We start from the raw sequence: 21,266 nt of genomic DNA on the forward strand, positions 1-21,266 counted from the left end.
TTTGCAACGGGACGACTACAGCTAAGCAGCTTAATGTCTTTCTGACTCACAGGTAAAGAAATGTCCTGCATATACACATAAAGCTGCTGAAAATCCTGGTCGATCATCACTGCAAAATATTAACAGCATTGAAAATAATGTCTGGTTTCCCAGGCTGAATAGTTCGTATCAAACATTTGAATGTAAAACCAGTGGAACACCCCTTTAGACAAAGCTTCAGCAGAATGATCTTCTGCTTCCACACGTGTAAAGAAAGCCGAGGTTATTTGAAGCTGCATATCTCAGGAAACTATCGCAGATCCACATTCAAACAGAAAATGGCTGAGGGGGCAAACCCAGCTGTGGTCTCTTGTGTAAAAGCTCTCACAGCTTTTTATTGAAAATGGAAAAGCTCTGCAGGAGCTCGCCGTCAAGGAGAGCGGAGAAGGTAGGCAGCATTTTGTGGGGCCAGACAAGTGCGCGTAAAAATAGACACGCAGACACCGTGCTCTGCAGCTGGCAGGCGATTTATGGTTCGTACCCTGAGCGGTGGCGGCAGACGGCCTGTCAATAATTAGATGTAAAGAATAAATCCTAACAGGTTTCATTCTTTACTTCATCTCCCACAGTCTCTCTCCAGGAATTCATCGGGCAGAGAATCCGCATCGAGCAGAAACACCCGAGTGAAGCTGCTGCAGCCTTGTGCAGAAGGCTGTGAGCAGTTTCTACATTATATGTCACAGTGAAGGTTGTGGGTTTTAAATTCTACTTTACGAACAGAGACAAACATTCGATAAACAAAATCTTTTACAAATCTGAGGTCGACGTTATCCGTCCTCACTGTGCTTACAAAATGCAGCAGTATTATATCGATGTATACTGGACTTTTGTTGCATTGCTATTGATGAAAATTATATTTGTGACAATTATTGATATTGTGTTATCGCTCAGCTCGACATGTTTTCTAAAAATAAAACTACATATGACCCCTCGTTGCATCGTAGATTGATCCTCACACTCAGATCAGGGATGCCATTGTGTAGAATTGTTTCCAACACCCGTGTTGCCGATTGCACCGGACATTTTATAATAGAAGACGCATGTCAGCTCACTTGCTCTGATCTTTAAAGTTTGATTTCCCTGCAGAGCCGCCTCACTCTTGTGCTGCACCTGACGGTGAGTGCAGTGTTTCCCATTAGTTAGCACAGTTTAGACTGTGGCTAGACTTCTCATAACAACATAAACGTTCTCTCACTTGTTGTTTTGGGCCGTTGTTTACAGTTTTCTTTGTGAAGCAAGTTACGTAATCAGTGTGTGTCTGAATAACACATTACTCAGACGTCCAGAAATAAAAACAAGTGAGAGCAACAAGTCAAAATAAGCATTTACTTCCTAACGAAGCGTGAATTCCCAGAGTCTCAGAGCAAACATAACTATAAACTGACACATCTTAAACTTTCCCATGGTTTTAAACTATATCTAACTGGTATCTACACTTACTCAAGTCACCAAAAGTGCTGTAACTGACCCTGATGCTGTAAAAATAGTGCTCAACTAAATCTGTTCAAGATCCAACATCATTTGTGCTTAAGCCTCAACTAGTGTGAGGAGAAACTACCCAAAAAACATTTTAAGTGCAATAGATGTCACGTGTAGCAGAGCACATTGACAAAATAATAAGTATAACATGTCTAACGTACAAGTGCAACAGTAAACCTCAGTGTGCACCTATTCATTTATCCAGAACTCATAACCCATAAACTAAAACAACCCTAAAGACTTTGCTGGATGACATTTCCAGCTGTTCGAGACACTTTCAGCAGCTGGAAGTCAGTTATTTCAATTTTGTTAAAAATGTTAAAAAGTATTCTCCGCAGTGCCATCGCCTGAAACTTGTTTCTTCTTCCAGAGTGTGGCCGATGTAACACAGGTGCAGTGGGATTCCTTTCCACAGCGTTTGGATGATGAGTTACAGTTTAGTGCTGAGATACCGGCTGGGGACCATCAATCAAAATGTATTTCACCTGACACACCGAGTTTGATTTATCTATTTTTATGTAACTATTCTTGTTAAGAAAACTCGTAAATTACCACCTGTTGAAACATGTGTGCTGGCGTTTCAGTGATCTACTGTTACTGCGTGTTTGTCAGAACGGTGACAGTAGAAAAATACCTTGGGAAGGTAAAAAGATCCTGTCGATGCTGATCCGTCGGTTCTCCTGTCTGCTCTGTCGTCTCCACAGTAAAGACCTGGAGAAGAATCAGGTAAACGTCAGACAACTAAAAACTAATGAACTAAACTGTCAAATTAATAGAGTCTGACGATGCATTGGCAGCCGATAACATCAATATCTGAATTCTTTCTTATTTACAGAATAAACAATGCAGAAAAGTTTATGTTTACATTTTACGTATAAAATTCAAGTTCTTTATATATGGTTGTATTTGTGTTTTCTGGTTATCTATAATTATGTATAATAAAGGCTGATATATCCAATATTAGAAATTGTATCAAAATTGGCCAAAAAAAACCCCATATTGGTCGGCTCTAAAAATAAAATAAGACAAGGAAATGTCATCTCTGTCACTGATATATTTCAGCATATGGAAGGTGTCATTATATTAAAAGCTGTGATTGTCAACATTTCATAAACAAGCTCAAAATTCTTGTCATTCTAACAAGTGATTATCATCTGACTCAGCAGTTTTATCCTTCAGTTTTTACTTTATTTACACACTAATATTTCGCTTTTTTGATTCAATTAATGCAGATTTAATTAACTTGCATTTATAAACAGAAGATCTATTCTTTCAAATCAGAACATTTCAGCTGCTTTAAAATGCTAAAAGCAGTCAAATATAAACCAGAAGGATAAAAAAATAACCTTTGAGTTCAAATAATATTGTTCTGATATATAAAGTGGTTGGTTTTTATTGGTTTTATTCTAATCTTCACAGGGAGAGTTTCAGTATTTTGGTTTATTTGTTTGTTGATTTTGTTTCCCTGTACTTTCCAGCCGGGAGGTGACTTGGTTTCCGTCGAACATGGGAGGGTGCTGTTCTGTCACTGCTGCCAGGATCCAGCAGACAGACCCTGGAGGACATTTTATCTGCACAGTGAATATTAAACTCCTTCATGCACACCACACGTTAATTAATTAAAGTTATACAGAAACAGGGGGCGAAGGCTGATTCGTTTGTTTGACCCAGTTAAGAATAAGAGATTGTTAAATGCGGAGTTGTTAAATGATAAATATTTAAAAACAGCTTTAAGCAGCAAATTAAAAAAATTGTTGTTAATGATTAAGAGAATGATTAAAAACAGAAAATCAACATGTTCTCTTAAGAGGGTTTTAAATAACAGATGAATAGATGTGTTATTATATGCAAGGAAGAAAATTTGTATTTTCCACATATATCTGGAAATAATTCTGTTTTCTAATGACAATGACGAATCTAAATGTCCTGAATGGCTGTGCTGCACATTTTTCTTTATGGGTGGTCCAATCATCTTTCTGTTATTCTGCAGCTAATCTTTGAAAGCACCATCAACAGTGCTACTATGGACCGGATGTGCATTTAGACACTGTGGCTGCAGGAGACGAGATGTCATATAACATTACTTCTAAATCCAGCTGCAAAGGTCTGTGGTATAACATCTATCCAGCATCTCACAATGTTCTATCCAGTCATCACAAAATCTGGTATAAATTTGGTTGAAAGGAAAAACTTTGACCCCTTTTAGGTGTGACATGTGGTCGGTTATCAGCAGGACGCAAAACTACTGAATGGATTTTTCCATTAGGACATGGGTCAGGAGAGAACTCATTACATTTTGGGGCCGATCCAGACAAAGGGTTGGATGCAGGGACTTTTTTTTTAAGATTGCGAGATAGGGATTTTTTTTCATGGTTCCTGATGAAAACAAAAAACTAAATCTGGCAGATTTAGAGGACTGATACTTGAGTACCCGTGAGTGTGTTCAATTTACTTTTTTCTAATTGAATTGAAGGGAACATGAACTGCTACAGAACCGGCTACTAAAACCAAAACAACACGCACATATCAACTCAGGGATCCTGCAAATAAAGATTATATAAAGATGTTTTCTCGATACTCGATGCTAAATTGAATATACCTCTGTGGTCCTAGAGAGGATTCAGGTATCAGAAATCAAAGCCACATCAGTCAGATCTGGATTCTAATGCTGTTTTAAACAGTTTTTCCTTATTATAAAAACTTATTTTTCTTCAAAACAATATTGACAGAATTACACTGTTGGAGCATGGCCCCATACCGGTTTCTCAAAGGGATCATCATCACAGAAAGTATGTGTTTTTCCTTTCAAAAAAAAAAAAATACCTTCGCATTTTCCAGCATCCAGACAACAATACCCTTGATTGTTCAGTTTGTGTTAATGCAGTTCTTTATATCTAATTGAGGGGTTGGTTCCTTTAAGGCTTTTGTTCCATTGTAGGTTTACCCCCAGAGCTTCGGTGCAGCCAACAAAAGCTGCCCCACATACGTAGAGCCGACTGAATGGGACGACATGTAACCGTAAATTGTGTTGAAGATCACTGGTATGCATGAGAAGTGGGATTCCCTCAAGCGTGAACATGCATGTCGCTGTGTAGAGAGGAGGATGGAAATCTCTCATGGTTACTGTGGAAATGTCTCTGAGTCCACCGCACACCGCCCGCGTCACATGACCACCTCTGCGGCACGGTTGGAATACATCCGAATACTTGAACACGTGTAAATACCCGTGAGGAGAGATCCGAAACATAAACTTTGGGAAATGACCTGATGACGCATTAAGAGAAACTGACAGATTACATTTAGCCGAGTGTAATCATTTGCCTGTGAAGGATCTATGATTAGGAAAGTGTTTGCCTCACATAACAAAGATGCACTGACCCGTTAAATGAGAGCAGAGGGGTGCGAGGGCTCGGAGAGGAGATGTGAACGTGGGGATGAAGTAGGCAATTATGTTTAAGAACTCCCTGCACGGGACAATGGGTTTATAACTAACAGAGAATAGAGTGAGGACGGGGTGGGGTCTCAATACATTAGCCACTACGGATAATAACTTCTCTTTCAAAAGGATTGTTTTTATTCCTCTCTTTGGTTTTTTGGGGCGCAAACCCACAGGAGTCAGTCCCACAGAGACTTTGACGTTAATTGGTGAAAAATGCCGGAGGAGGAAGAACGAGAGAAGTTAGCCAAAGTCATCAGACAGTGGAACAACAACAGACTGGACCTGTTTGAAATAAGCCAACCTGACGAGGTGAGTGGGCTGTAAACATTAGACTGGATTCATGCACCTCACTCGGTTGGAGTTTGGTTTTACCTTCAGTCTTGTTAACTTTAGATAAACCTCAGAGCTGTTTTATAAAGTTAACAGCCACTGTAATACTTAAGCAGAAGGTAATTCAATTACTTTTAGAGTCATTATTTTGTCTATCAAATGTAGGAAAAAATATAATAAGGTTTTCAGTTTAATGTTATTAAAAAAAAACTGAAACTAGAGAATATGAAGCATTTTTGCCACAAGAGAATTAAGCGATTGTCAAAATAGTTGTTGATTCTGTTTTTGTTGAACGGGTCAAAATATTAATCAAGAAAATAATGATTTCATACATTTTGAGCCGAATGGTTATTGGCCTACAGCTGTTGGCAGTTTGGAAAGTATGGAGATGTAAACATGCAAAGACATGGAGAGATGTAGGGTAGTTATAGTAATAACAAAATAGAAATTCTACAAAAGTAGAAATACTACACAACAACTACCTCCTCCTACTTCTACTACTACGGTGACAACTACTTCTAGTTATTTACAGCAATGATCAGTGTCAAAACATCCTTGCTACTCTGATTCTTGATATTCTGATTTACATCATATTTTGTTGTGACCATCGTGACATTTCACTGTGCTAAGAGTTGGTTTATTAAAGGTGTGGATAGAAATACTGAGCACGGAGTACTCCTAATATTGTACTAATGACAACAGATACATATTGATGGATGTTTTGCAGCTGGTTTGATGTGAAGTTCAAAGCAGCATTTTATGAAAATAAGAATTTGTTTCTCTATATATTCTCAAAGTATATTTAACGATATAGTCACGAAAACAGAAACCACAGGACCCATTAAAAAAAACTTGCACGTTTTCCGTTTCCCAGCAGAATCTGGAGTTTCACGGTGTGATGCGTTTCTACCATGAGAATCACGACGAGGGGAACGTGGCTACAAAGTGCCTGCGTGTTTGCAGCAACTCTTCGACTCGTGAGGTTATTGAAATTCTCTCGGAGAAGTTCAGGCCCGATATGAAAATGCTGACTTCCAGTTATTCCCTTTACGAGATCCACGCCAAGAAGGGTGAGCATTGGGTGAGACTGTTTCTCTGCTCCAGCAGCTGCAAACCGTCACTCTGATCACTTCTCTTTGTTTTATGTGGATGAAGAACGCAAACTAGGGCAGGACGAGAAACCTTTGATTGTACAATTAAACTGGAGCTCAGACAACAGAGAAGGACGCTTTGTGCTCAAGAAAGACAAGGAGACTTCCCAGGTATCATCAACCTATTACTTATTGCAAGATTTAACCAGGTGTATCTCATATGAATGTGCTATTTTACAGGAATATGATAATTTAGTCTGTAGTTAGCTTCCTCCTTCACACACGCACAATTTCATATGTGTCTTATGTGTTGACAAATAAAGGAAATGTCTCCCGAGAAGGAGAGAGGAGGCATCATCCAAAACTTCAAGAGGACTCTGTCAAGAAAAGACAAGAAGACGGAGAAGAACAAAGCTAAAGCTGCTGACAAGGTCCAAGGAGACGAGAAGGGGTAAAATGTCCAGTGTTCACTACAAGTCATTATGTTCCAACTACTGTTCCCAGGTCTGCTGTACCTAGCTGTCATAAAAACCATCTACCCTTTAAAACCAATATCCAGGCCAACTGAAAAACTACTCAACAACCAGGAGGCAAATCACGGCACAGAAAACCAAAAGCAGCAGAGGCAGGCTGCAGGTGAGTATTCTGAAAGGTGTAGAGATATAGAAACTGTAATGAATTTACTTTCATGCATAAAATACAGGAATATTTAACATCTATTCTATAAGAAATAGATTATATAACACAAGGAAGGACGGTTGCTGGTGTGAAACACTCAAAGTTTCCATCCTGACTTTTCAGATCAGCCTGGATTACCACTCGGGATTAAACTCTGTGATAACTGTGAGTATGAGATTAGATGTTTTCCTTCCACCGAGTTATTTTCAAGTTTAATAACCTGTTAGTCAGAAGTTCAGTGCCCCCTGCTGGTGTGTTTCACTTCTCAGCTGAGGAGGCCTTCCTGTCTGCAGTCATAAATTACACCAACAGCTCCACGGTCCATTTCAAGCTCTCACCTGCATACATCCTCTATGCTGTGGGACGCTTCACCCTGCGGCGCCATCACAGGCAAGGCTCGCCGCGCTCAGGACAAACACACGGCGTCACATCCATCACTGGCAAAATGGTGGCCATGACACGGAAGGTCATCCAGGCAAGTGGAAGAAAAACACCTACTTTTGTTCCATGTGAACGGATGAGAGTGAGAAACACGAGACCAGATGTTGTTGCGAGTTTAAAACGACACTGCTGCTGTGTTTGACCCTCAGAGGCAGCAGACCATTGCCGGGGCGCTCGCCTTCTGGATGGCCAACTCCTCCGAGCTGCTGAATTTCATCAAGCATGACAAAGACCTCTGCCCGCTCACACAGCAAAGTCAGCTGGACCTCGCCCACCTGGTGCACAGAGCTTACAGGTGAAACAACAAGACGATAAGCGGAGACATACGATGCTTTTCCAGTGTTTCTATCCTCGTGCAGGACTCAGCTTTCTCCTTCCCCATCAAACATGTCACTGTGCTGAACACACGTGATGAAAAGTGGAATTAGAATCAGATCTGATCTCACTCGCCTCACTCTGTCTCTACCCACTCAGGCATTTGTCCTGCAGGTCTAAACAAACCGCAGTAAAAATAAATTCTTTAGCTCTGCAGAAGCAAACCTCAACTCCCCAAATCCCCGAACCTTACAGTGAACACTACATGCACTTCAGCACCGTGCAACTTCAGCATTTCTCCTGCCTTGTGAATGTGGGAGTGAAACAAATAATGAATTAATCAATCAAAATGTTGGTTTGGTTTTCCAGTTCCTCAAATATAAGTGACTTCTCTTAATCATAATCAATGTTAAATACGTTCTTCTTTAATTGGGGCTGTTAGTTTGAAGAAATTAGTAATTTGATGATGATTGTAGGACTGGGGGAAGTTTATTACCTTTTCCAATGTTTTCAAATATTTTATAGGTTTATCAACTACTCCAAAAACTAATATATGTTAGTGTCAGCCCAAGACTGCTTCTTATTGTTGCTGACATTCTAGATTCAATTTAGTTGACCTAAAGAACAAATTCTCCGAACCCAGGTTATGTGGTCATTTAATTAAAGTCATTTAAGTATTTAAATTCAAAATAATCATATGGGTTGTTATCTAAATGTTTATGTCTGTTTTATTCTTCTCAGTTGCCTGCTACAGTGTCTTCAGAATGAGTTAACGAAGCATTTGCCAACTTTTCTGTTCGATCCTGAGCAACATGGCCCCCTGCCGGCTGGTATAGGTACACGTTCATTAATACTGAATAATTGACTCTTATAAGAGCTTAGATTTGTTTATTGTTCTGAAGTTTTATCTCTCGTGCTCTGTGTGTTCCAGAGATGGTGCTGAACACCTTCATGAACACCATGTCTCTGCTGCGCCGCTGTCGGGTCAACCCCGCCCTCACCATCCAGCTCTTCTCCCAGCTCTTCCATTTCATCAGTGCCTGGCTGTTCAACCGGCTCATGAGCCCAGCGGCCACCGCTCCAGGCCTGCGCTCCCACTACTGGGGAGCAGCTCTCCGCCAGAGGCTCACCGGCATCGAGGCCTGGGCGGAGAGGCAGGGCCTGGAGCTGGCCGCTGACTGCCACCTCGGACACATCATCCAGGTCAGTTCCTACCTGGACTTCCTGTCTGAATACTGGCAAAAGCCAAGTTTAGTCTGTCTGCTTCTACAGAAACAGGGTAAAATCTGAATCATATCATCTTTTCTTTACATATTTTCTATTTTTGGATTATTTGATGAGTAGATACATTTAATCACCTTGTTTTATAGAATTTTAAATCCATGTAAGAGATTATACTGTACATTGTGAGATAGTGTTTAGGTGAAATACTACCTTTTAATTCTTGGGAGGGATAGTTGTTTAGTCTATAGAGTAAAATGATGGATAAATAATCCAAATAAGGTTAAAAACATCTAAGAACATGACAGAAGCTTCTCAGTGCATCTATATTACACGTTCAATATCGACGTGTAAGAACTCGTTTGTGATTTTGCAGCTTTTATCCCAGCTTTTTATTCAGCGTCTGAGCACATTCAGAGAGTAGAAGCTGTTAAAATACTGTTGCCTCTCTGTTTCTAGGCAACCGCACTCCTGACCATGAATAAGTACTCAATGCAAGAGGCGAAGGACATCCAGAATACCTGTTTCAAGTTGAACTCACTGCAGCTGCAGACGCTGCTCGCTGGCTACCTCTATGCAAACACTGAGCCTCACATCCCCCCTGTGAGTACTGCAGTGTGTTCCTCCTCTCATTCTTCTGTCTTTCTCCCGTTTGCTTCTAAAACCACGATGCAGCTTTTGATACAAATCCTCGTATGAGATCTGTGAAATCGAGAGGAGTCGTCCATAATCAGAGGCAACTCATGCACATAGGGTGGATACAGAGAAAACTTGGGGTACTTGGGGTTTAGAACTGTACAAAGCAGATGACGTCATGTATGAATATAAGTTTCATAATGAATGTGTCTGACTGTAGCAGCAGCCTCAACTGCACCAGAGAAGCTCGGCAGTATAGATTTAACAGTTGTGAATAATTAACAATGATGAATGTGATTATGAATAATATATGAAAACGAGTAAAGCGACTTGTCACATTACCTGATTGCTTCTGAGTGAAATATTTCTCTAATGCTTTACTGCAAATTAACGCGACTATTCCACGAGTCACAAAAGCCAAATCATGTTTCGTCGTGAAGCTTTTGTTTACATCATCAGTTTGGGTTTTGCAATGAGCCAATAGGAGCTGGAAATATGTCATGAGCTCAATTCAGCCACTAAAACAACAATAAACATCAATATCCATATTTAACTATGAACAGCATGAAGGCAATGGATGTTTCAAACTAAGCTCACTTTGTGTCTGACATGTTTATTTGAGTCCCTCTCAATTTTGTCTCTTCAACATGTATTTACAGTTTTATCTATGACGTCTCCTTGGTTCACTTGTTTGTGAGAGTTTAAAGTTTTATCATAAGGAATATGTACCTTTCTTGTTTGCTGCAACTTTCACAAACAATATTGCATTTGTTTTTCGGCTGTCAAACAAAAACCCCAGGATTGTACTTCGCTGTCTAAAAGTTTGAATGAGGAAATACTCAAACTTGAATGTTTTTACCGTTGTGATGGAGTCGTTTTGGCCTGTAAAACATTTATAAAAACAACTCTGTGCTGTTAAAAGACCTTTTCAAGGTGTTTAAATCCTAATTATTTAAGAAAACATGATGCTAGCTGAGACTCCAAGGAAGCTACGTATTAATGCTAACAGCAATTATAAACAATACTTATCTTGTGGAGGTGAAGCAGTCGTTTATGGCAGGACGACATATGAAACTACTGATTTAGTTAAGGTAGCAGCTGACTTAAGCTAACTAGCAGCTAAGCTAACTTAGCAGCTAAGCTAAGGGCTAACGAGCTCACAGGAGAAGAGCAGAGAACGCGGGTGGCAGAAGTGGGCGGGGCTTCGTCAATAGAATGATCCAGCCGCAGGTGTGTCGGTTACCGTGGGAACCGCCCACCAATTACAAGTTTATCTCTGGAGCCCCTGGATACTTCCTGTTTATATTTATAGTATATAAAAACGTCTACTGCACAACACTGCAGGACAACAACCACAAAGATAAGGAGTCAAGTTACTGCTGAGGAGGAAGTATGTCCATTGTTCAGAAGGTCATAGGTTCGATTCCTGCCTTCTCCAGTATGCATGTTGGAGGGTCCTTGGGTTAGACACAGACAAATCTGCCTCTTATGAATATACGAGTGATAGAGAAGGTTTATGTATGAATGGATGAGTGTGACTCTGAGTGTAAAGTACTTTGAGTGGCCCTGAGGCTGGAAAAACACTATATAACATGCATCTATTTAATAAACACCATATTTCACAATGTTATAAAAGTGATAACAAAATACTAGTGTGGTAGTAGTTTGGGGTATTTCTGCTGACGAACAAACAAAATGACAATAACAACTACACTCATTAACGCAGATGCTTGAACAAACTCATACTGTAGTTCCTGATTTCAAAAGACTCAGGATTGTCCTCGTATACCGGTGAGATCCTTTATTAGCATTGCAGTGGGATGAGGACGTGAAACCAGCCAGCTTGAAACTCAGCCGTTCAGACAGCCCAGCAGACGCTTTAATAGAGATACAGCAACTGGAACTGAATTCAAATGATGGGACTAAGTGTGGCGTTTGTATGGATAACAGCACAGAGGCTGGCTCAGTGAGAGGAGAACAGAAAGAGCTGACAGATGTGGAAGGGAAGCCATAAAACAGGATCACATTCTCATGAGTATAATTTGGAAAAACAAATGAAGACTATAAAAATAATGAGCATCAATTGAAAAATAGGGTGTAAAAGAGAGAGAACGGGAAGATGGTTGAACAAAACTTAAAGGGAAGTTAGTTGGTCGACCTAAGACGGAAGTTCTGTGAGTTGTGGTTAACATTATGTTACACTGAGGTCAAAGGTCAAGGTAATCCGCAGGAAGGTCTTTAGTATTTTGTTCAGGGTCGCAGTCTGCAGAATCGAGCCTTGTCACAGAATGACAAATGTCAAATCTATATATCCTAGAACGACCTTTTCCTGAAATATTGTCCGCTGTTATCCTCGCTGCAGGATTTGATCGATGCTGTTGTGGCGGCCGCCGAGGCCTCGGCAGACAGCCTGATTGACAGTGAGGGGCGGGACATCCAGCTGGAGGAGAGCCTCGACCTCCACCTGCCTTTCCTGCTGCCGGAGGGAGGATACTCCTGTGACACCGTGAGAGGAATCCCTCATGGGTTCAGGGAGTTTTTGGAGCCAATTTGCCGAAAAGGTACATGATTGTGAATTCTCTATGATAAATACAAAACATAATCACACCCCAGGGATGTGCTGTATTTAAAACAGCTAAAATAGATTATTTGTGTAATACTTCCTGACATCCTACTCTTCCAGGTCTCTGCTCTATAACATCCCAGCCGAACCCTAAAGGTGACTGGACCGTGTATTTCTGTGAATCTTCACCTCCTACAGAGAACATATACTTGGTAAATACAGAGGTTTTAAAGTATAATCTTAATTTCAGCAGAAAATAAAGCATTAATGAAGCAGTCGTTTATTGATTTCTATTCTCTTTACCAGGCAGCACACAGAGAGCCGGAGGTTGTGACCATCACACTGAAGAAACCTCTCAACAGTGGGATGGGGGTCAGCATTGTGGCTGCCAAGGTGACTACCTCGGTTTGACCACATGTTTTCCAGCTCACTAACTGGAACCGTTCTAACACCAGACCTGTGAGCTGAACGTCTCTGCTAATTAACAACCCGCCTCTTGTTTTGCCACAGGGAGCACAGCAGGGTAACCTTGGGATTTATGTCAAATCTGTAGTCCAGGGAGGACCAGCTGAAATGGTGAGACACGTTTCTGCTGCAGCTGAACTTGAGATTCTAAAAGGAAAGATTGACATAAGCCTCATGTATCTCTACAGAATGGAAGGTTAGCAGCTGGAGACCAGCTGCTCAGTGTGGATGGTCAGAGCCTCATTGGCCTCAACCAAGAAAGGTAACTTCACAACATCCAGAAGATGAATCCCAATAACTCCAATGATTCCCTGACTTGTCCTCTAGTGCCACCATTAGGTTTACATTTGCTGTTTTGAAGGAAATGTGACACAAAACTATCGGTCGTTCGTATTCCCCTCAAGATGAACTGTAAGACAGATATTCTTATGAAAAACATTAAGCTTATACAATCCCCAGTTTCTTAATCAATGCCAGGTTTGCATTGCTACCAGTTTAATATGATGGTGGATGGTGGTTGATTATATTACTCTTGTGTTGATTCAGGGCTGCTGCCATCATGGTGCAAACCGGCCCTGTTGTGACTTTACAGGTGGCAAAGTTGGGAGCGAGCTTCCACGGCCTGGCAGCTCTGCTGAGTGAACCAGCTCCAACAACGACTACAGGTAAAAACAAAATGAGCAAATAAACAATTTTATTTCACTTTTGTTTGCATCATGACCTAATCAAGAGCTTTTATTGCTCCACAAGGTGATACAATCTTTGCCAAAACAAACGGTGAAGCGCTGGTGCTGTACCGTGCGGTGGATCCTGGTCCGTCGGGGCATCAGCTCCATGGAGGCAGCAGGAGGAAGAAAGAGCTGATGCAGAGGAACAGGCAGCTGTTTCGCTCCAACCCCAACATGACCAGTGGGTGCTCTTCCATGTCGAGCTGCGCACTGGGCACATTCAGTAAATGGCCTTAATGTGAAATATGTTTAATGCTCGAGGGTTCTTCATGTTTTTTATTTTCTCCGTATTTCAGCCGACCTTTGCCTGGAGGATGGAGATGAACTCGTTGACCCTGTTGTGAGAGGAAACAACATGGCGGCTGTGTCCACCACCAGCCTCTGCACTGACGTAATGTACTTTTCATTTATCAAAAATGAATTTCTTCAATCTTATATTTTACAAGCATAATCCATCATCTTTCCCTTGCACTGACAAGAACAAATGATTTTACTGTGAAAATGTCATATTGTTTTACAGTTTTTTTTCACACGTTCATGTAAAAGTGTTGTAATAATATTTTATTTACCAAGGTCTTATGAAGGTATATGCAATTGTTCACTTTTTGTTTTTATATTGAATAGAATTTGAACTTTTTGTGGAAACCTGGCTTCCAAATCAACTGCTTTTAATAACAAATTGTGTTTCCTTCTTTCCTCCATTCAGACGTTTCACAGGGAATACTTGACACTTCCAACCCCTAAATCACAGGACAAGAACGTGTCTGAGTCCAGTCGACCGCAGCAAACATTAGTGTCTTTGGGGCCTTTGAGTGGAAGCAGCTGCAGTAAGAAGATGTACATGGTGAATATTAATGTCCTTCAGGCTCTAAAAACGTTATATATCATCAAATGTTTTATTTATCATGTCAAGAATCAGTAAACATACGAATGCTGACGTAGTTTTCTTCAAAAAAAATGGCACAACCAGGTAAATGTGCCTAAAACCTTTTGTGTGTGCCCCTCCAGCGTCAGGCCCTCTCACAGGAAAACCTTTGTATGGAGAGTGGAGGTCCCCTGCTGGACAAAAGGGGGAAGGACACAAGTGCCAAACACACCATGAGCCACTACTCCTCTTTTCCAATTCGCTCCAGCGTTTCCACCCACGACATCCTCGCTGATTACAGTTCTCCTGTAAAACACCAGCAGGGCATTCGCACAAGTGGCGCCGGTGTCTGGAGGGCGCCATTTTCCCAACATCCCACATCCACGCCTTCAGCTCAGCCCATACGCATCGACATCCCCATCACCAGAGCAGTGAACACCAATCCTCCACTCACCACCTTCCAGAGTCCGGCTCTGCTGTCGACCAACATGAGCCAAACTCCTAAAATAAACGGACACAATCAGATCCCTCACCATCAAGCCCATCTGATCTATGCATGTCCCATCTCTGCAGTCAAGAAGCTCCCTCGGCCTTCACTGTCGTCACAGCAGCACAGGCCCGGCATATTCAGGGGTCAAGCTGTAAAACCTCAAGTGAGCATCCCTCCAACAAAACATGTTTCCTTCCAAGAACCTCCCACTCAACAGAGGCAGGGCACAGGTGCTCCGAAGCACAGAGGCCCACAGGAGCTGTCCGACCCCTGGAGGAGGGAGATGCAGGAGAAGCTGGAGAAGCAGCACAGGCTTCAGGCGGTGGAGCTCCTGGAGCAGGAGGTTCAGGAGCTCCAGGCCAAGGTGAAGCGCTCGGCGGAGGAGAACGACCGGCTCCGGAAACTCAGCCTGGAGTGGCAGTTTCAGAAGAGGCTGCGGGAGATTCAGCAGAGAGGAGACGATGAGGAGGACGAATATGAGGATTTGGACATGATGGTGGCGATACAGCAGCTGGAGGCGAGAACTCCGGTGAATCACATCACATGGCTCTAAGGGAAATATACAGGGTGCAGTTATTTAATTAACAGTAAAGTGTTTTTAACTTTTAAAATCTTTTGTTTTGAATTTGGATTTCATGCTCCTTCCCAGAGGTTCTTTGGGAGATGGAGGCAAATTACTTCTAATAGATTAGTCAGGTTTAGGAAGTGCAGGATAATAACTACATAACTTCTGGAAACAATTACATTTTATTTCTCTCGTGGCAAATCACAACCCAAATTACTTCAAGGCCGATATATAATGTACAAACATAAGAATGTGTTGTGATGCTGGGATTGTTCATATCACACAGATTATACTAAAACAGAATCTGTAGAGGCTGAGAGGCTTTACCCAAACCAACTGGGACTTGTTATACTTGATAAACTGAAGGTTATATTGTATGAAAATACAGAAATTTGAAAACTTTGTGTCAATCTCTGTTCAGAAATACTAGTGATATTCACTGTATAATTAAGGTGATGATTAAAAAGTCTTGATAATCTATAGCTAATATTTTTTGTTTCCATCTTCAGGACAAGAGAAGCTGTGGAGGAAATATCAACAGCGAACTGAAAGAGTTGAATCAGCAGACTGGAAATCACATTCTCCAAAAAGAAGACAAGGCAAACATAGGTAATTGTTCACGAGTGCATGACAATGACAAATCAGTTTTCATCTAATATATATTGTGTTTATTTCATGTTGCAACATTTCTTGTGTGTTTGGCAGGTCACAGACAAACTGGACAGACTGAACATGTTCACAACGTGGCAACAAAAGAGTGAGTTGACTTTTTTTTTTTGCAACTGAGGCAAAACATTGAAATTAAATCAACCGACATGAAGATATTTATGCAGCATTTATACAAATGATGACTTTAAGACATAGAAATCAATAAGCACATAAAGATTATTACATTAGTCTCTATTCGTCAAGCTTATTACAGTTTGCTTCGTGAATTTCTTTCAAGCGTTTGAAAAAAACAAGCTCCTGTTTGTGTCTCTATAAATAAATCCCTCCCCCCCTTCACAAGAAATTAAATTCCAGTATTCATTATGATTGTTTATTTGCAGAAACCAGGAGGAGAAAATCAAGAGCCCAGATCCTGAGAAGCTCACATTCAGGGAGCGGCAGCGTCTCTTTTCTCTGGCGTCCAGTGCATGAAAGAAGTTACAGCCGTGTAAAAGAAAATATCAGAATGTTTATATAAAGAGAAGTAAGAATGTGCTAGTAGAGGGAAGAGTATACAGTACAATATAAAAGGCATGTTCTGTGTTAATTAACTGTAGAAGTGTTTCTCTTAGTTAAATATCCCAACGGGATCATGTGAGTAATTAACATTTAAGTTCATTATTGTTCAGGACTTTCTGTTTCTTGATTTGTCGCCTGTTTCAACATTATTATTTTGTATTTTCCTACTTGTAGAGAATAAAGTATTAATTTAGGAAAATAATGTTATACTCATCTGTGATAATCAGTGCTACATCTGTGAAACAGTTTTTAAATCCTCTGTGTCACAGTTACTTGGTGCGCTGATAAAACTGCACCACTGCTTTCTCCTGCTCGTGTGTTTCGATCGAGCCGGTCCGCAGCCGCCGGATCTCTTTGATGGCGTCGATGCCTGAAATCTTCCTCGTCTTCACCAGGTAGCAGGCCAGCATTGTCCCGGTTCTACCATGGCCGTGCATGCAGTGGACTGCAACACCCTGAAGAGAAACCGTTCAATATCGTTTAATCACACAACCTGCATTAGTTTCTCTTATGAGACAGGAATTTTTTGATCAAGAGGAAATTAAACGTCAACTATTTTAATTATCAAAGTGATTTTTTCCAGCGAACATTGCAAAACATTCATTGTTTGTAGCTTCCTAATTGTGAGGATTATCTGTATTTAATTGTCTTATGGGATTTTAAACTGAATATGTATGAATGTTTGACTTTTTCTTTTATATATATATAACAGTTCAAATGACAAAGTAAATGACAAACAGCGGAATAAGCTTCAGTACCACTCTCACGGGCTCCATCAAATTCACCTAATAATTATTCCTAATGTGTTTTAGGTTACTCGACCGTAGCTTGTGAGCCAGCAAACAAAATACAATACTGTACGTGACCCTGAAACTACTTTATAAAAGTAATCCATCCATCCCATCACAGTCGATCAGGTATCTGAAAATCGTACCTCCCCCTTGGAGTTGGCCTCTTCCACGAGAGTGAGGAATCTGTCGATCTGACTCGGCGAAGGAGGAGTGAAGTCTGCTATGTTGATGTGGTGCAGCTGCAGCTGTGGGCACGAGTCGTAGTGAGGCGGTTTTCTCTCGCACAGGCAAACCAGGTGTTTGATACCGTTGTCCAGCAGATACTGGTATTCAGCCGTCATCCTGGGCAATGCCAGTCCGGCCAGTTTGCCTGGCTCGACCCAGGAGAAGTTGTTTGGAGCATTGGAGGCCATGACTGTAGGAACTGAGCACAGACAGACAGAGACAGGCTTTCATGTTTGGAACTGGAGGGTGAAGTGAGGGGTATTCAGACACTTCACCACTAGATGTCACTAAATCCTACACAATGAACTTTTAACATTTCCAGCTAAAGGTACATTAGCATACTGTCTAGTCTGGCTAGTCCAGTGTCTTCCTGAGGGATTAGTCTGAAGACATTTCATCACAGTCAGTCACAGTCAGCCTGATGCGGAAATACAAGCAGCTGCCTCCACCTTGTTTCAAAGATCAGAAAGACACGATGATGTCATTTAGCTTCTGTGTCAAAGTCCAATTCAGAGCCACTGGAAGCTAACTAGCTAGCAGCTAAAGTCATGTACACACACACAAACACACACATGTTGCTCAAGCGAGGACACAACTGTTGTTATTACCCAGCAAACTTATATCAAAGCTTCCTGTTTCCGAGTGAAGTTACTCACAGTTTCTTCTCTGTGATGAATCGATGTTCGGCTACTTCCCAACGCTGCGGCTAACAAGCTAGCATCAAGCTAACTCGCCGAGTTGAATGAATGAACTTCTCGCTACAGTAAAAAAAAACAGCTGCTGGTTTGTTATGTAACGGTGCGAGGTGCGGCAGAGACAACCAGCGGAAATCACCTGTCATCGTAAATCGTAAAGTTAACGTAACGTTACGCGAGGTTATTATTAACGTGGAGTCCATGCGGTTTTATGTCAGGATGGCCGAGCGGTCTAAGGCGCTGCGTTCAGGTCGCAGTCTCCTCTGGAGGCGTGGGTTCGAATCCCACTTCTGACAATAACCTTTTCTTTTTTTTATATATTGGTACAGTACGTTATGTTTATGTAGGAGTCACGTGTTTCGTACTGTACTTCTCCATCGACAGAAGTAGAAGTACTCAGAGTTTAAGCAAGTGTACTAATACCACAAGGTAGAACTTAATTAGGTTTATTTTTATTGAATTATTTGCCTTGTAAATTAATGACTCGTGAAACAGGAGCAGATTATATTAGATTATTCTTCTTTCTCCTTTTCATTCAACATTTGACATTTTGAGTTTGCGTTTGAAACAGTTTTGTTTGGTCGTTGAATGAAATAAACTTATACACAACTAAAATACTTGATTACACATGAATAACACATCAGAGTCCTTGATACACACACGTGAACAAAATACAGCAAGTCACTGGCTCCGAGTTTGGGAATAAGAATAAACACAGCAGGTTTTCTGTGTTACAGACCTTAGTCAGTAAAATTGTAAATTAATCAATATAGTATCTATCTATCTGTCTGTCTGTCTGTCTGTCTATGTTCTTCTCCAAATTCCAGATTTGTATTTATTTTAAAATCAAACTAATATCAGATACCAAACATTTGTATCTTTGGAGAATCAGTGTTCGGTTGATGTTTGACGCCAAAACAAAACTGAAGCTATTTTTACAATGACGAAAACTGAACATGATAGAGAGAAACATGTCAAATGTTCAACAAGACAGCTGAGATCATGTACAGCTATTTTAAATTGAACAGTGGAAACTGAACAACCCGTTAACTTAGTGTAAGAAAAGCAGATTTGTCCCAATGTGCTCAAAGTGTTTTGTCCATTTTATAGTTGACTGCCTGATGCTGAGCTTCATGAAAAGATGACAGTTGTTGGTTTTCTTAACATGGACGATGCACAAACACTGAGTTGGATGTTTACGCTTCAGTTATCTTGAGAAAAGAGGAAGAAAGCGTTTTTTATCTATTTATATGTCAAAGTTGTGTAACCGTACGTTTAGAAGCTGTGAACTGAAAGGCAGAAGAGCAAAAGGCTTTGTCACCACAGGGTTATAATGTCAAACGATCACTCAGTGAAAAAAACGTGAATTAGTCATTGTCAGTTTGTGGATGTTAACAAATCTCCAAACACCATCGACAAATTCAATGGTGGTCGCTGCTTTTGGGCCTAGCTGCTAAAGAGCTAAAAACATGTATATGACAACACGACATCACAGGTGAAACTACTTCTCCACTGAAGGTCAAGTCGTCGAACTCTATTAAAATTAGTAGATTCTTACCATTTCGATAGGTAACTTCGGTAGTTTTCAGTGACTTGCTAGCTTTAGCGTTCGATGAACTTGTTTACGTAAAGCTGGGGAAAGGCTGCTGCCGCTGTGATTGGCTGCTGCCGTACTGCCCCCTCCTCCTTCGGCCAGCCGCACGTGTACGCTGTCTGAAACACGCCCCCTACACTCACCTTCGCTGCTCCAACACTTCCAACATTTCTGTGCTGTGATTGGTCAAATGTTGGAAATGTTGGAGAGAGGGGAAGAATCCGCCGCTGCGATTGGCCGCTGAATGTTGGAGGCTCGAACGTGATTGGCCCTCGCGTCGAAAATTCTCCACGGACGATCCGTCTGCTGCTGCGTTCCATTCCCCTGGAGGCGTGGGTTCGAATCCCGCTTATGACAATAACCTTTTTTCCTATTGGTACAGTATGTTATATTTATGTAGGAGTCACGTGTTTTATACTGTACTGCTTCATCAACAGAAGTAGAAGTACTCCGAACTTAAGCTTAAGTAAGTGTACTAATACCACAAGGTAGAATTTAATTATGTTAATTTTTATTGAATTATTTGCCTTGTAAATTAATGTCTCGTGAAACAGGAGCAGATTATATAAGATAATTCTTCTTTCTGCTCCTTTTCATTAACGATTTGAGATTTTGTGTTTGCGTTTGAAATAGTTTTGTTTGGTGGATGAATGAAATAAACTTATACGCAACAAAAATACTTGATTACACGTGAAGGTCAGACTTTGTTTTAAAATCATACTAATACCAAACATTTGTATCTTCGGAGAATCAGTGTTCGGATGATGTTTGATGCCAAAACAAAAACTGTGAAGCTATTTTTGTAATGATGAAAACTGAATATGATAGAGAGAAAACAAGTGACCAGCTGAGATCATACGTTGGTATTTATCTTTTCCACGTTTGGTGACCCCACGTGATGGCAGAAGAAGATGCAAGTTTTTATAAATTAGATGTATCTCATTATCCCAAAAAGGGGAAATAAAAAAAAAATTATACATGTATTTATATCATCTACACAGTTGCACTTAAAATACCTGTAGGGGGCGCATCATCTCCTGCAGCAGAAACAAATGGTGCTTCAACAGTAGATAAAACATCTTTAACTGCCAGAGACTTTTGGTTTGATCCATTTTCACAAACTTGTATTGTGCAACCGAGCACTAATCAAAGACAGGTGACTTTATTAGGTTTTTAAAAGACGTCAAAACTGGAGAAATTCCAAGGATTTTATATCAAATTATAAGCAATGATGAAAACACATGTTCTGGGTTTTAATAGTTCTATTTAAAGCAGATATATAGATTTTTATACTGTTACATATTTTAGGAAAAAGTTTATTCTTCCCGCTAATTTAAAGAAAAATAAGTGAACATATTAATATTTTAAGGTTAAAACAGTTTATTTTTT

The 21,266-nt window shown here is 40.7% G+C and overlaps 2 protein-coding genes and 1 non-coding gene across 4 annotated transcripts; 2 read left to right on the forward strand and 1 right to left on the reverse strand.

Moving 5' to 3' along the window:
* Positions 1-103: 103 nt before the first annotated feature.
* On the forward strand, positions 104-16,530 carry LOC118116601 (afadin). The gene is made up of 28 exons (XM_047341616.1): positions 104-1,994; positions 2,103-2,244; positions 2,997-3,096; positions 3,509-3,622; positions 5,131-5,266; positions 6,162-6,357; positions 6,443-6,549; positions 6,702-6,829; positions 6,938-7,014; positions 7,180-7,221; positions 7,326-7,531; positions 7,647-7,792; positions 8,554-8,648; positions 8,744-9,015; positions 9,493-9,636; positions 12,032-12,230; positions 12,353-12,444; positions 12,539-12,625; positions 12,743-12,808; positions 12,886-12,959; positions 13,244-13,362; positions 13,448-13,606; positions 13,722-13,816; positions 14,132-14,269; positions 14,434-15,309; positions 15,855-15,954; positions 16,051-16,102; positions 16,395-16,530. The coding sequence occupies exons 5-28, from the start codon at positions 5,171-5,173 to the stop codon at positions 16,483-16,485; spliced, it is 3,657 nt and encodes a 1,218-aa protein (XP_047197572.1). The 5' UTR covers positions 104-1,994; positions 2,103-2,244; positions 2,997-3,096; positions 3,509-3,622; positions 5,131-5,170; the 3' UTR covers positions 16,486-16,530.
* dusp23b (dual specificity phosphatase 23b) lies at positions 16,371-19,994 on the reverse strand. Of its 2 annotated transcripts, none has more exons than XM_035168392.2 (3): positions 19,842-19,994; positions 17,507-17,787; positions 16,371-17,027 (listed from the first exon to the last, which is right to left on the reverse strand). In XM_035168392.2, the coding sequence occupies exons 2-3, from the start codon at positions 17,774-17,776 to the stop codon at positions 16,842-16,844; spliced, it is 456 nt and encodes a 151-aa protein (XP_035024283.1). In that variant the 5' UTR covers positions 17,777-17,787; positions 19,842-19,994; the 3' UTR covers positions 16,371-16,841. The 2 variants fall into 2 exon arrangements, with proteins under 2 accessions (XP_035024283.1, XP_035024282.1); XM_035168391.2 differs by lacking the exon at positions 19,842-19,994 and adding an exon at positions 18,245-18,533.
* Positions 18,497-18,579, forward strand: trnal-cag. Its single transcript has one exon. It is a non-coding gene; the product is annotated as a tRNA-Leu (tRNA).
* Positions 19,995-21,266: the final 1,272 nt, after the last annotated feature.

The sequence above is a fragment of the Hippoglossus stenolepis genome, chromosome 10 (genome assembly GCF_022539355.2).
Source record: "Hippoglossus stenolepis isolate QCI-W04-F060 chromosome 10, HSTE1.2, whole genome shotgun sequence".
NCBI classification, from domain to species: domain Eukaryota; kingdom Metazoa; phylum Chordata; class Actinopteri; order Pleuronectiformes; family Pleuronectidae; genus Hippoglossus; species Hippoglossus stenolepis.